At 33.6% G+C, this 15450-nt stretch overlaps 1 protein-coding gene and 2 long non-coding RNA genes across 3 annotated transcripts; 2 read left to right on the top strand and 1 right to left on the bottom strand.

The window, feature by feature from the left end:
- The first annotated feature begins 3519 nt into the window (after window positions 1–3519).
- Window positions 3520–10535, top strand: LOC129952551 (NADPH:adrenodoxin oxidoreductase, mitochondrial). The gene is made up of 5 exons (XM_056065187.1): window positions 3520–4008; window positions 9073–9445; window positions 9514–9685; window positions 9753–10073; window positions 10132–10535. The coding sequence occupies exons 1-5, from the start codon at window positions 3782–3784 to the stop codon at window positions 10458–10460; spliced, it is 1422 nt and encodes a 473-aa protein (XP_055921162.1). The 5' UTR covers window positions 3520–3781; the 3' UTR covers window positions 10461–10535.
- Window positions 3781–8998, bottom strand: LOC129952553 (uncharacterized). The gene is made up of 5 exons (XR_008782331.1): window positions 8845–8998; window positions 8730–8783; window positions 8540–8672; window positions 4135–4258; window positions 3781–4069 (listed from the first exon to the last, which is right to left on the bottom strand). It is a non-coding gene; the product is annotated as an uncharacterized LOC129952553 (long non-coding RNA).
- Window positions 7706–8276, top strand: LOC129952554 (uncharacterized). The gene is made up of 2 exons (XR_008782332.1): window positions 7706–7925; window positions 7996–8276. It is a non-coding gene; the product is annotated as an uncharacterized LOC129952554 (long non-coding RNA).
- Window positions 10536–15450: the final 4915 nt, after the last annotated feature.

The raw sequence follows: 15450 nt of genomic DNA, 5'->3' as shown, positions 1-15450 counted from the left end.
AGTCTTTTTGAACAAAAAAAGGTAAATATTTATGTTGTTTTCTTTGTGGATTTTTTTGAAATTACTGGGAAAAGTTTACGTATCAATAGTAGACAAAAATGTCTCACTTGACAATTATTGTGCTCCCCAGATTTGGGTAATAGAAATAAAAGCTTATTGGAATTTAAGGTAAGATTGTTGTTTTAAGCAATCTCAATTTTTGGGAGAATTTCAAGATTTTTTTTCATAAGCAGCGAAGCAGTTGTTGCAAAGAATATGATCTAATATCTATTCTGTTCATGTGTTTACGATATCCCTCTAGACGAAGGACACTTGAGGCCGGCTAAGTTATGTTTGGTCTCTTTTTTTTTTCTTGGATAAAGAACTAATCGCTTTTTAATAATTTGCCATTTTAGAATCGTTAACGTGGCCTGGGGCCTGATTATGACGTTCGCGGCCGATCGTTTTCAATTCCACCTTTTAAATTCGACTCGCGTCGTATTTCTTTATTAACGAATTCGCGGCGAATCGAAAATAGTTGAAATGTTTGACTGTTAACAGACGAATTGTTTGTTCCTGAACACCAATTATTTTTAATAAATATGATTTACATAAAATCATGAAAATAAAATTTTTATTTCTAAAATATACGTCAAGACAAGGTGTAATGGTCATCTTCTGATGAGCCCAACCATTGCATCGGGACGAAACGCATATAAGAACACCTATGCTGGTTTATTTTTATTTTCATTTAATGATTTTAAAAATACAAATTTTGTTTTCATGGTTTTAAATCATATTTATTAAGAATCGAAAATAGTTCCTATATTCCAGTGATTTGACACTTTTGGTTTGACAGCTATCCGCTAAATTTAAAAAATACAATCAATTAAGGTGTATATTTATTTTGAAAGGGAGGAATCCCAAGAATCCTCAAGGTTACGGGTGTCCAGGAGAATAAATGAATTTTAAAATTTTATATTTTACTGTGGATAAATTATAAAAAAATTAAAGTTAAGCTAACTCACATTTTTTATATAATTACAATCAAGAAAGAATCAACGAAATCGAACAATGTCGGATTTTAAATCGACAACAAACATTATGACATTTCAAATTCACCTTCGAATTCGTTAATTGGTCGAATTCAAAACGAAAATGGCGAAAGCGGAAGCAATAATTGAAAAATGGCAAAACGATTCGCCGCGAATCCTATAATCAGGCCACTGGGATCCATATTTAGGGTTATCGTGTTTGTTTGGCTATGGAAACGATTTAACAGTTTGGACATCGCAATATCTTGGACAGACCACATTTCGCCTGGATTATCGAGTTTGCAAGTGAATATTTTTTGCTGTAGGCAACGTCCTAGTCACTGATAAAGCTTCGGTTCCTATCGATCATCGGAATTAAGCATTACTGGGCGTGGTTAGTAGACAGATGGGGGACCGTCTCGAAACCTACGGCGTGCTGTTGTCATGTGATCTTTCTGTCCGTTGTTCTTTTTCTTCTGCCCTTCTGTCTTCTATTAATGTCTTGTGTTGTTATCACCTTACATAGTGTAGTCGCTTAAGGTGCTGTGTTCTCTACTCTGTACATTTAGTGCTGAGTAGTATTTAATATCACATTTATTATTTGTAGAACAAATTATAGTACCAGTGGTGTGGTGGTTAATCCGTAGGACTGTTATGTAAGAGGTATTGTCCGATCTCTCCGTCGCTGACAGCATTACTCCTACACGGGCCAACACCACTTTACCAACAAACGCAAACAAATTTAAATAACGATATTTTAAATCTTTTATTAACCAATATACAATTAGTAGTGATTGACATAATTTGTTCAACATTAACTTAAGTGGGTATTGATTCCAAAAATCTCGCAAAGGCTTACCTTTTGAAAAAATGACTCATATTTGTAACTACTGTAAATCTTCAATTCATGGTTTTCCAATATGATGTTTTATTTTAAATAGACCGCTTTATGGGCAAGTGTAACTTTAGACGTATTAAAATTGTTAAAATTCTCAACAAAAATGGGGACATACCTATCTGCAGTTTTATTTTTTTGAGGAAGTTATCATATTTGGCCACCGAAATCTTGTTATCTTACACCTTTAGATTTCTTTCTTCAGAGCCCCGTAAAATAAAAGTATGTAATGTATACCAGTAGTCCACAATTAATTTAAGAGCTTACAAATTTAAAAATTTAATTTATGAAGTTATCGATGGATGACATACAGCCGCTAATGTGTGATTTTAATTTATTTTATCCATTGATTTCTCTTAACTAATATTATTTTATTATTATTATTTATTAGCAGATACTTAAAAGCTATCTGGTAATTACAGTTTTTTTTTATAGAGCCTTGCTGCGAGGAATATTAGCTCTGATATTAACATAATTACATTTTATATTGGAGATTACATAGGAGTTCATTAATTATTTGGATATTTTTTTAAATTTGGAGTTTTTAAGATTTCGGTACAGTTTTTTAACAAATGTTGTTAATTGAGTGTTACGTTACATGAGAACCATACGGGAAGGTTTAGTTTTTTAAGAAGATGTTCGTGTGTGATTGAAGTGTGTCCAAGTCATACGCGATCAAAATTAGTTATTTTCGTTTTGGGATGTTTGGGTATCGAGGATGAGATCTATTGCTGGTGATTTCCTTATAATGGTGATGGTATTGGCTCCAATCGTTGAGCTGTTTTGTATCCACTAAATTTCGTATGAAATTGGTTTTCACATTTAGTAAAGATTTTAAAATTGTATACGGGTGAATCTTTCGTTGTTCTAGCTGAACGGTCTGCTTCTTCGTTGCCACATATACCAGTATGGCCGGGAACCCACATAAATTTTATGGTTGGTAACTTAACTTAATGATATGGTCCCTTATTTCAGCTATTAGGCCATCGTTGTTATTTGGATTGAATATGGTTGGTAACTTAACTTAATGATATGGTCCCTTATTTAAGCTATTAGGCCATCGTTGTTATTTGGATTGAATATGGCTTGAAAAACTGGTATACTGTCGGAGCAGATCATAGTATTTCCGGGAATCTTTGTCGCTGTTGTGATGGCCTGCAGGTTACCAAACGCTTCAGCCGTAAAAACAGATGAGAAACTTGGTAAGATCCCATGGCTAAGAATGTATCTGTCCTCTCGTGTTACTGCAAATAACGTATTTTCATGTGTCTTTGAGCCGTCATGTCGGTGAAGTAGAACTTCCATCCTTCATCTTCAAGTTTTGATTTGATTTCAGTGAACAGAGCTCGGTAAACGGATTGATTGGCGTTGTTTTTTCTGTATTGCAATAGTATCATATCAATCGATTTGGGTTTAATATGCCAAGGAGGATATGTGGGTTTGAAATTATAACCTCGTTTTGTTGGAAGCTGTAGTTGACTAGTTTTAGCCAGTACTAGTTTAAGAGTGGATGGAAATCGTTTCATGTATTTTGATTTACTTTTTTTATTTAATATCAAAATGTAACCTTATTTTATCAAATATTGTTCGTACACACAACATTTTTTTTAATTAATCAACTTTTTTTCCTCAAACACAAAAATAAAATTATTCGTAGTTTAAGATTTTCAAAACTAACGTTCGATTATAAACAAATATGTCTTTCTCATTCTCAACTTTACATCCGTTTCCTTGCAGCCAATAAAACAAACAGCTGATGCGCTGCAAAATCTGCCCAAAATTTGATAACAAACTGTCAAAAAACTGACAGTAACCACTGACCCAATAGACAATAGACGAAGTGTATTTTTAATTTTGTTTAAAAGAAAGTGCAATGTTTTTTGCCAATTGTATTTTAAAACAAAATAAATTTAATGCAATAATTCAAAAAACATGTGAACTAAAATTTAGTACAAATGCCATTAGTGCAGCTAGGAAAAAAGTGTGTATAGTTGGAGCTGGACCAGCTGGATTCTATGCAGCTCAATATATTTTGAAGCGTCTGCCCGATTGTGATGTTGATGTTGTGGAGAAATTACCAGTTCCATTTGGTCTAGTTCGGTGAGTTCTGATTTTGTTGACTATCCGAATAATATAGCTCGCAATATATTTGCAAAATAACCTTTAATAAGAAAGTAAATGAATGAATGTACATATAATATTGTTGTGTTAAAATGAGTAAGGTACTTCCGACTGAATCGAGATTAAAAGTAGGCCTAGAGTAGGTGGGCTGGAGGAATAGAAATGCCACAAGAATTAAAGATAGCCCGAGCCTATGACAGTGATCCATTGTGGGTGATGGCAAGCCGAACTACAGAAATAGATTAGTAGTCTGGTTTTGTTAACATTATTATAAGACTGTATACTATCTATAAGTAAATTACAAAAGTTATGCAGTTAGAAAGTTAATCGTTTTTGCAATTAGCTTATCGACTTAAATGAAAAATGACAGAGCATATTAATTGAAGATTGGAATACATGAGCCCTTCAAATTCCAAATACTTCCCTACAGTTGTGCTTTAATTACCATCAAGACCGACAAGAACAAAGTGAATTTCTCAAGTACCTATGTAGTCTAGTTGCATCATATTCAAGTGTATTTTGTTCATATTTTATCTAATCCTCTTGATAATACAGGGTGAAGTCTATCATACATTTTTTTAGAATTATTCTATGAAGACCTATGTACATATGTATTAGACACAACAAAATAAGTTTTTTAAGTCGTTGTCTATAAATCAATAAATTTTATACATAGATATTTTTGAGATAGAAATTTACGACACAAATTTAAAAAGTTATTTTTAATAAATATTAACAACTTTTAATCAATCCTGTTTGGATTCTTAGCAGTAGAAAGTTGATAGGGGATCTAAATGGAGCGTACGAAATAAGTAAGCATTGAATATTGCAGAGAATAATACAAAGATCAGATAATGGTTGCATTGTATCAGCGCTCTATATCGAATACCTCGTATCCAAGAAGTGTTCATTTCTTATGGTATGGCGCACTTTTTTTTTTCAATTGTCGGGGTCTAATGAAACATATCTTCTTTAGTTTCAAAACTAAACGCGGGTCAATACTTTTACATCCATTTTTTTGGTTCTCCTGAATTAACTTTTCTTAGTTTCAAGGAGGATGTAATGGGACATGGTATACCTAGTGCTCAAAAGTGAAACCTATACGATTTATTTGGTAAGATACTATGAGGTGTTATAACAAACGATTGTGTTTATGTCGTAAACAATGATATTTGGCTTAAATAAGCGATCACAATGTTGCCAGCCAAGCGTATGAACTTGTTATGATGTCGGATGTTTGACCGCAAAAGGACAAACTACCTACTTTGAGAAGAAGTTAAAAGCTTATAATGTTAAAAAAATAATCTACATTAAACCCTTAGTTTTCAGTTTTGAGCCTATAATCAAAAAATATTACTGTAGCGAGAGTCCTAAAAGATCTTAATATACATAAATCCGCTGGTCCGTATGGTATCCCGGCTATTGTTCTGAAGAGGTGTTCTTCAACGCTGGCAAAACCACTGCGTAAGCTTTTTCATCTGTCCTACTCCTCAGGTCTCGTTCCGAGCGGATGGAAAACGGCATTTGTCCAGCCTATTCCCAAAAAAGGCGAATCTTCCTCACCGTCTAATTATCGACCGATTGCACTTACGTCCCTTCTTTCCAAGGCCATGGAAACGCTGATTAATTTTCAGCTCAAAAAATATCTTGAAGATCGAAAGCTTCTTAATGAACGGCAGTAAGGCTTTCGAAGCAATAGGTCCACTGGCGATCTCATGGTTCATCTCACCGAACAGTGGAACAAATCTTTACATAGTTTTGGAGAAAGTAAGATTATTGCACTTGATTATTGCATGATCAGGCTCTCTTATCGAAAATTCGTGCTTTTAGTTTTCATGAATCCCTCCTTCATTGGATACGTAATTAAATTTCGTATCGTTCAATACAAGTAGTATTGGATGAATTCCAGTCTGAAAACCACAAAATAAATGTTGGTGTGCCCCAGGGTTCTCTTCTATCTCCAACACTCTTTCTCATTTTTATTAATGATCTCCTGTCTGCAACTTCTAATCCAATACATTGTTTCGCTGACAATAGTACGTTTTCAGATTCACATCCCTCTTCTTCGGATGTGGAACTGCAACAAAAAAATATGAGAAGCTCATTAAATTCCGACCTAAACAGCATTGTACATTTGTACAATGTGGAATAAGAAACCGCGTGGAATTTAATGGTTCGAAAACCCAATGCTGTCTTGTATCGTTAAAGCGAAATATAACCCCCTAGCTATTATCCATAAATGGCACTTGCATCGAGGAGACTGAACATCTCGATATTCTCGGTATGTGTATCACCAACGCGATGTCGCCAAAAAAAATTTCAAAATGTTTTTCTCACCCTCTGATCTAGCTGTTATTTACAACACTTATATACGTTCAAAGCTTGAGTATAACTCCCATATCTGGGCTGGTGCTCCTGCCACTTACTTAAACCTCTTGGACAGTATTAAATGGAGAGCATTAAATTGATTGGTGATATTACCATCATAAGATCATTTACGTCGCTTGAACAACGTCGAAGTGTTTCTTGTCTCCCTCTTTTTTACCGTTGTTTTAATGGTTTATGCTCTAGAGAAATATTCAGTTACATTCCTCCCCTTAAACAGTTCAACCGTAATACTCTCGCTTCTAGGAATGCTCATCAATATACCCTCGAGCGCAACTTCGGTCGTATTGTCAAGTACAGAGATTCGTTCTTTAGCCGTACTATGCGGATGTGGAATGCGTTGCCGCACTCTGTCTTTTCCAGCCATTGCAATATTCAGGAATTCAAAACCAATGTGCACCGACACCTCCTTTCTTCCTTTCCTAGTGCCCACACTGTCTCTACATAATAAGGGTAAGTAGTATTATCCCTTTAAGTGTGCGCATATTATAAAAAAAAATGTTAAAGGAAAAACAAAAAATCAATAATTGTGCATATTTTATTCAAAACATTTGTAGAAAAATCAAATTCTTAAATATTTTGGGCAAATAAAATTCTCTACTAAATACATCTTTAAATCTTCTTTTAAAACTTACAGTATTTCATATTTTTTTTTCTTTTCACAAAAATCGGATACATTTTGTAAGAAAAGCTCAAAGTTTCCTAAATGTTTAATCAACAGTTCTACTCCAGTACTCCACATCTCGATGATCAAAATTAGCTATGTACGGATTCCTGCTATGAACGAAACAAAATCAAATTTTAGGAGTACCTCTGGTTTTTTCCCTATCGTTTTAGGATTTAACGAATTAAAAAAAGGTTTAAATATACCCTGGGGATTTTTAATTTTGTTTGTTAAGTTTAATGAATTTAAACCCAGAGTTTTATACAAAATTGTTTTTATGTGAACCAAAGCTGATCCAGAATAGCTGCTCTTTTGACTTTCTATTAACCTCTAGTGCTATAAAACTTTTTAGGATCACTTGAATTTTATTTCGCTATTATATACAATGTTATGTTACTCCAACACTATTTTTTATTTAGAACGCACTAATAAATTGTTTATTTACTATAAAAAGTAATTTTTAAAGTTCCGATATAATTCGAAGAACTTTACTGTAGAATACCCACAAAGAATTACAAAATATCTAGATTCTTCAAATTTTGATAAGTCCATAACGTGCAACTTTTGTTTGATATTTTTTTCTTTGTTATTTATAACAAAACCCCCGAGGGGATTTTTATAGAAATTTTACTAAAATCTTCAATATAACACCTCGAGCTAATCATATCGTTGTTAAGTTATTCATTTCAATCCCAACCGAGTCTGAAGCTGCTCTCCGAAATGGAATTTCGTGTTATATTTGCAATTTTAATTTCTTTCTCTTTCTTAAATTCTGCTATTGGCGTACCAACTACGACGACGTTGACGGATCAATCTTTGCACAATAGAATTCCCAGAGGAGTTGCACGTAGGTCAAATTTGCATTTCTTTTTTTGCCTTTTTAATAAAGAATAACATGATTCATTTATGATTTTAAGCAACTTTACAAATTTTCAAAAGTGATAATCAGTGCAATGGGGCATCAAGTGATCTCGTCAACTGTCGAAGATTTTGTGTAGTAAGAAGATTTCGATACGGTGGATGCAATTTTGAAAGAAATGCTTGCATATGTTCAGATAAAATGGAAAATTTCGAAACATATAATGGAGGAAATCAAATTTTTTTTAAAAATTAGGAACTCTTGTAAACCAATAATATAATATATTTTTTTTTAAATAAATCTTCTTGACTTAGACAATAAAATAATAATAATAATGTACTTGTTTTGTATTGATATATTTTCTATGTTTCTATTTCAGTACATTTCAGATCTTCCGATTTAGAGATTTATACCTCAATCACTTTCATTAATTTATCCCAAGTTGTGTTATGTTAAAAACATAAATATCTCTTGCATCTGTATTTGTTTAAGCCTTTTCTGTATTTAATTTCTATTTGTTTAAAATACATATTGTACAATTTTAGAAAAAAGAACTAAGAAGAAACTTTTATTGGTTCAGCGGTATAAACAAAATTGCTTACTTTTTAGAACATCAATTACAAGAACAGGTATTCCTCTGGCATTTTCCACCAGTGTCTTTACCTAATAAGAAACAAAACACAGTACAGGATGCGTCCGATAAACCCAAACCATTGAAAAGAAAGCTGCAGGGCTCTGAAAAATATTTACGGGGTTATTGAAGTTTAATTATTTATTTTTAAAAGTATGTACTCATATTTAGAAGATTATTATTTTGGTTATTCTCGACGAAAGTTTTTAGGCCATCTGTAAAAGTAAAACCATTTAAAATCATACATACTTAATTATTTCAATGGTATTAAGTCACCTAAAAAACTGCTTGAACTAGCTTCAGAGTATCCAAGGATCACCAACAAGTAAACTAATTTCCAAACCGTCGATTTCATATCGAAAACTCAACTAAAAAATTATCCGGAAGCTTTACTTTATAAACCAATTAGACCTAAGGTCGTACACTTAAATAATTACAGTCTAACTTTGCTCTAATATAATTAATTCTAATTGTTCTCTTATCTTTTTTTCTAACTAATTACAGTTTTGGGGTAGCACCAGATCATCCCGAAGTGAAAAATGTAATCAATACATTTACAAAAACAGCCGAGAATCCACGTTTCAGATTCTTAGGAAATCTTTCTTTAGGAAAAGACTTTAGTGTTAAAGATTTACGAGATAAGTACCATGCAGTCCTTTTAACTTATGGGGCAGATGAAGATCGTCGCATGAATATTCCCAATGAAAATTCGAAGAATCTAATATCAGCGAGAAAGTTTGTAGCCTGGTATAATGGATTGCCAGGAGCAGAAAATCTTAATCCTGACTTAAGCGGAGATACAGTGACTTTAGTGGGACAGGGTAATGTTGCTGTTGATATTGCTAGAATACTTCTATCAAATGTTGATGCGCTTAAGGTGAGTTGTTGGTTATAAGTCTTTTTTCTGTATAGCTTTTTCATGTTTCAAATGATTTGTTATTCAAGTCAACAGATATAACTGATTATGCCCTAGAAGCTTTATCTGCTAGTAAAGTAAAAAACGTGTACTTGGTTGGTCGAAGGGGACCACTTCAGGCTGCTTTTACTATCAAAGAATTAAGGGAAATCTTAAAGCTACCAAATGTATCAACTGTGTGGAGAAAATCTGATTTTAGAAGTAATTCAGTGTTTACTTTTATGAAGATGAAAAAATCTACCATATTTTAACTATATTTTATTATCAGGAATCCCAGAGATAGTTGATTCACTAGCACGACCACGCAAACGCCTTACCGAGCTTATGCTTAAAAGCCTAAGCGAACAGAAATCTTCAAGCACAAGTCAAAAGAAATTTTTGCCAATATTTCAAAGATCTCCGAAAGAGATTCATGATAATTTCATTGAATTTAGTGTAACCGAAATCAAAGAAAATACAGCCATTCCTACAAATGTGTCTGAAAAATTTCAGACTGATTTAATATTACGATCCATTGGATACAAGTCGAGATCATTCGATGAAGAGATTAACTTTGATGAAAAAAAAGGATATATTGTAAATAAAGATGGTAAACATATACAATTTATGTTTAATGTCTTGTATCATTTGAATGTTCTTTAATTAAGGTCGAGTTCTGAAAAGAAATTCCCAACATGAATCCATAGACAAGGGACTCTATGTAGCTGGCTGGCTTGGAACTGGACCAACTGGAGTAATTCTCACGACTATGAATGGTGCTTTTTGTGTGGCGAAAGCTTTATGTGATGATGTTGAACAAAAACTTATTGATACTCAAACAGAGAAACCAGGATTGGATACAAGTGATAAGCATGTTGTTTCATGGGACGGCTGGACGAAAATCGATAAGTTCGAAGTTGAGTTAGGCAAATCTAAGGGGAAGCTGAGGGAAAAGATTGTAGATATTGAAAAAATGTTAAAAATTGCTGGTTTATGATAAATTTATTATTTTGTTTTTACATTGTTTATATTTTTGTGTACAAAATCAAATAAATGGAACGGTTTTGCATTATTCGAGTTTTTATCATAAGGTAGAAGACCTTTAGCGTTTTAGCAAAACACTGTTACCGAAATATTCATTTGAATATTTTTTTTTATAATTATAAGAAAAAGGCGGCGCACGGCACTGACGACTTGATCGGATAGACGTATGTTTATGTTTGGTTTTGTTGGTTAGGATGACTGAATTATTCCTATATACCCATATGTTTATAAACATCGATAAATAAGAACGAATGAGATAGTGGTATGATAGGATTGAGAAGAAAAATATATAAGAAATATTATCTAATATTGTAGTAGATTTGTCATTCCTAAGCTTAAGAGTGCGTTCCAAGCAGCAACTCAAAGAGAGGGTAGGGTGTAGAATTTTTGACTGGCCTAATTAAGCAGAAACTTGAGTTAGGTGGTTTTTGAAAAGCTTAAGCTCAAATATAAAATTTCAATATCAATAGAGTTCAATGATCCTGGAAAGAGGGGTTTTGCAGGATTATCTGCCGTTGGATAGCTGCAAAGCTTTTAAAAGAAAAAAAGAGAAATTAAGAACAAAGGCGTAGGTAGGTAATTTACTAACTTCTGAGCAGTGAAAGCCTTTAAACGTTCGGTTACCGGAATAGTTATTGTCTAAACGACCATTTCAGTCGAGACAAAGAAATTTTCGATTTTTTTTGTCGTTGAAAAAAATTTTCCTTGGTAAAAAGACCCGAACCAAAGAAGGAGTTGTAATTTCAAAACTTACATAAAAATAATTTTATATTTCTTGGTAAGAATATTTTGATATATTTTTTTTTGAAAGTGATAGGTATTAACTTTCTTTGTTTAATAGAATTTAAATTGGCAGTCGGAAATAACGGCTGCCCGATATATTCATCCCGGTTCCCGGAATAATTATTAAATACACCCCAAAGAAAAAGCCAACCTATAAAAACTACCAGGGTAACAAGGAAAAAGCAAGCAGCCTAAGTATAGTTTGAGCAGTGCAGGAACTTCGCTCCATATCCACCTTTAATACAACACCCATAGGAATTTGGAAGGTCACATAAGTGCGAAGATTGGCTTCCGAAATTTATATAGCCGCCGTAGTTGAGAGGTTTAAGCCGTTGATCGTTTCAAGGGCTCAAAGCAGAAGTTCATGGTTCAAGTCCCGGCCAAAACCATAAATTATTTTTTTTATATTCAATTTTTTTTATTCGTAAATTCATTTTTTTTAACATCAATTTAAAATTCTAAAAATTCTATAACTTGGTAATTCGGAGTATAAAAGAATAAGGTGTTAATTCTAAGTATCACCACGCGAACCGAGTTAAAAGTAAAAGCTAATCGCGGAAGTGAAATATATACATATCTAAAAATAAGTGAACAAATACCTACAAAAAAAAAAGGAAACAACATCAAGTGCATCGAAAGATTGCTCAGGGTGCAACAAACCTTCTATCCAACAGCAGTGGCCACTTCTCGAGGAAGAAAGGGGTAAGTTTGTACATATCTTTTTGAATAACTTGATAATTATTTATTCTGCACTTATACCTATATGTGTATATAAAAAAAAATATATTGTTTTAACACTTGCGCGAATTAGTGGGGTGGGTTTGAAAAGGGGATTTTTGACTTAAAGTGAAGTAATCAAAAAGAAAAGAAAAAAAAAAAAAGGAATTCAAATCCAAAATAATTGTAATAAGCCGAAGACGCGGTTATACTTTTGAATTCAAATCTTAAGATTTTGTGCTTTGCGTTGCCAATATAGATTGAATTATTTTTCTTTATTAGTGCACTTACCTAATTGAATCAATTTAATGAAATTAGTATTTGTAACTTAAACTTAAATAGATTAGTTAAAATATGATATATGTAGCTTTATAAATTAACAAATTTCTAATTAAAAATATATTTAAATGTCTGAAATGAAAACGTACATATCTTTTTCTCTCTGAATGATAAGTACATAATCATGGAGTAATTGTTTTTAATATAAAGGATGAGAGGATGATGATGAGAAGGGTGATGGCTTAAGGGAGGAAGAAGCCATCCAAAGGGGTTACTCTAGCGAGGGAGTTAACCAAGGTAGGGGGGGTAGAGGCGATGTCTCGCGCATCATCAACACCAAGATGCAGAGTCTGGCAATATTATTTTTTGTAACGACATTGAAGGGTCCAAGAACCACAACCACCACTGAGCTAAGGGTTCAATAAATTGTCAGCAAGGATCAAAGGAAGGCAAATAGGTCGTTACAAATGGCGCCCATAACGTGGAGCCCACTATCGCAAGATGGTGAGGCAACAGATTTTAATTGAGCCAATTCATTTTTGTTTACAAAATTTTAAATACTTTTACTTAAATTTTATTTTATTTTGTTTTTTTTCAATATTTTTTTTTAAATTCATTTTCGACATCCGTTGGTTGATGTGTTTGCACGTTCCTTGTGAGTCCCGGTGACTGAGTGTATAGCATTTGGTACCGCGTTGCCATACGGGAAATGCAATCTTACATTTAATCAATAGATGGAGTGGGTGCTAGATAGTCCGAGTCTTTGGGTAATTGCATAGCAAGTATCCAAATAGCAGGGCACAGTAGCACACACTTCAATTATAAAACAATGTATGAAAGAGACTCGTAGGTGCAAGATGCGCATTCGGAAGTCCGTTCAACATATTTTCATTTCATTTCTCCGAGGTTTTCAGAGGTCTTCGTTGATGAAGGATTGTCAATTGATGTCCTGAAAACTGAGGAGAAAACTTTACATAGAAATAGACTACAATAAGTTCAATAGCAAATTATATTAGAATATTTTAAATTTTTTTTGCTCATTTTTCGGCTCACAGAACTACGGCTTTTTCCTCAAGGTCAGGAATCACCCTTCTTAAATCTTATCTTCTCATCCTTGTACATTACATGATATACATATATAAATATAACATATTATAAAAAGTTTTCATTATTTTTTTGGAAAACTTTGAAAAATTATATTTTTTCTTCTTTATTTTTAAACAACAATTTTTAACATTATTGTTATATTTTTTTGAATTTATTTTTTTTTATTTTCAATACCCGTTTATAATTTTTAATACAAGTGGTATTGGTGGAATTTGAACCAAAGAAGTAATCGATTGGAGTTTTGTTTTGAGTTCTTTGGGAAATCAAATTGAGGTTGTCAATTTCAAATTGGGATTTTGTTTTTTTTTTTATTTTATGGTTTGCAGCCAACTGAACATTTAGAGTTCAGAGAAATTTTCGATATTTTTTTTTGAAGGTTTAAATTTTCAACGGATTTTTCTTGTGACATCTGAAGAAACCAAGATTGGCAGAAGTTGTCTTTGAGAACGGCATGAGTAGAGGTCGTCGGGTTTCAATTCACGACGATTTGAATGTGATTTTGGCGCACTCTGAAGCTAGGTTTGAAGAATTTTACCGACGATTTAGAAATAGTATCGATCGTTTCGATTTAGATAATTCATTTTCTTTTTCTGAAAATTTAAACTCAATCGTTTCAAACTCAACCTCAAACATGTCCAATGATAATTCCGCGGTCATTGACGAAGTTCAAGACAACGAGACGGGTAATAATAGTTTAAATCCCGTAGTTAATCAAAGGGCAGATCCAACAGAAGAGTTAGCGAAGAGAATAGAGAAAGGTATGCTAGAAAATCAAGTCAGGTTGTTTCAGCAAATGGATGTTTTCATGGTGAACGTAATACAAAAATTGGAGACCTTGAACTTTCCCACTCAAGGACAAAACATCCCTGCTACACATAACCCCTTAGGTACATCTAATGAGGAAGCAAACAATAATCCGTTCCAGCCTTCACCTGCACCCCGAAATTCCGCTAGTCCATCAAATTTTAGTGCAACGGAATCTTGTAGGCTTGATCGGTGGAACATAAAGTATGACGGAACCGATAGTGTTTCAGATTTTCTTTTTAAAGTCGAACTGATGCATTCATCGTCATCGTATTCCGATGAACAGGTTACAGCAAATTTTCATATTTTGTTGAGCGGAAGAGCGAATAAGTGGTTGTGGAGATATTTGCGGAAAAACCCAACAGCTAAGTTATCCGATCTAAAAATGGCGATGAAGAAAGAATTTGGGCGTTTAGAGGACGATGTAGAAATTTATATGAAATTGTTGATTCGTAAGCAGGGTTTGAAAGAGTCGTTTGATGATTTTTACAACTCTGTTATAGGTCTTAACGACCGTTTAAAAGAGCCGTTCGACGAACGAAAACTTATGCATGTAATCCGAAATAATTCGAGAGACAAATTAGGGGAAATTCTGTTGTCGTCAAATGTAAAGAATATTGAGGAGCTCAGGAACAAAGCAAGAGAGGCTGAGAGGTTCCTAGCGAAGCGAACTTCTTTTCAAAAGAGCGTTCACGAAATCGCAGTCGATGTTGAAAAGGAAGAAGTCGCTGAAGATGGTGAGGAAATAGCAGCTATCTCTTCAGCTCGAAAACTAACTTCGGTGGCTAATTATGTGTGCTGGAACTGCGATGAAAAAGGTCACGCTTATCATTTTTGCCCTTCTCGGGTAAGGAATTTATTCTGTTTCTTATGTGGTGCAAAGGGGGTCTCCACTATTGAATGCGGTAAGCATACGGGAAACTTTTCGAGGGACGAAAAACGGAAAGGGGAAATTCGTTCCTCGAAAAATATCCCCGAACACCTTCAGAAGTAAATACCCCTAATAATGTCATTGCCTGTTCGAAAGTTTCTCAAGAAAGTATTCCTGTTAAGATCTTGGAACGAACAGAACCTTTCATTCCTCAAGTTACTCAGTCTCATCCCTGTGAGACACTTAATCTAAAATCTCTTCATGAGCGCAAGCTAAACTATTACAAAGTTCGTTCTCGAATTTTCGGGAAAAATAATAGTTTAGCCAGCGTTCACATTCAAAAGTGCCGGCGTAGGTTTCGCAATCGAAAGAAATTTCGAAA

This window comes from Eupeodes corollae, chromosome 3 (genome assembly GCF_945859685.1).
Source record: "Eupeodes corollae chromosome 3, idEupCoro1.1, whole genome shotgun sequence".
NCBI lineage: Eukaryota > Metazoa > Arthropoda > Insecta > Diptera > Syrphidae > Eupeodes > Eupeodes corollae.
Note: the sequence above shows the minus strand (reverse complement) of the source record. Positions and strands in the feature narration are given on the sequence as shown.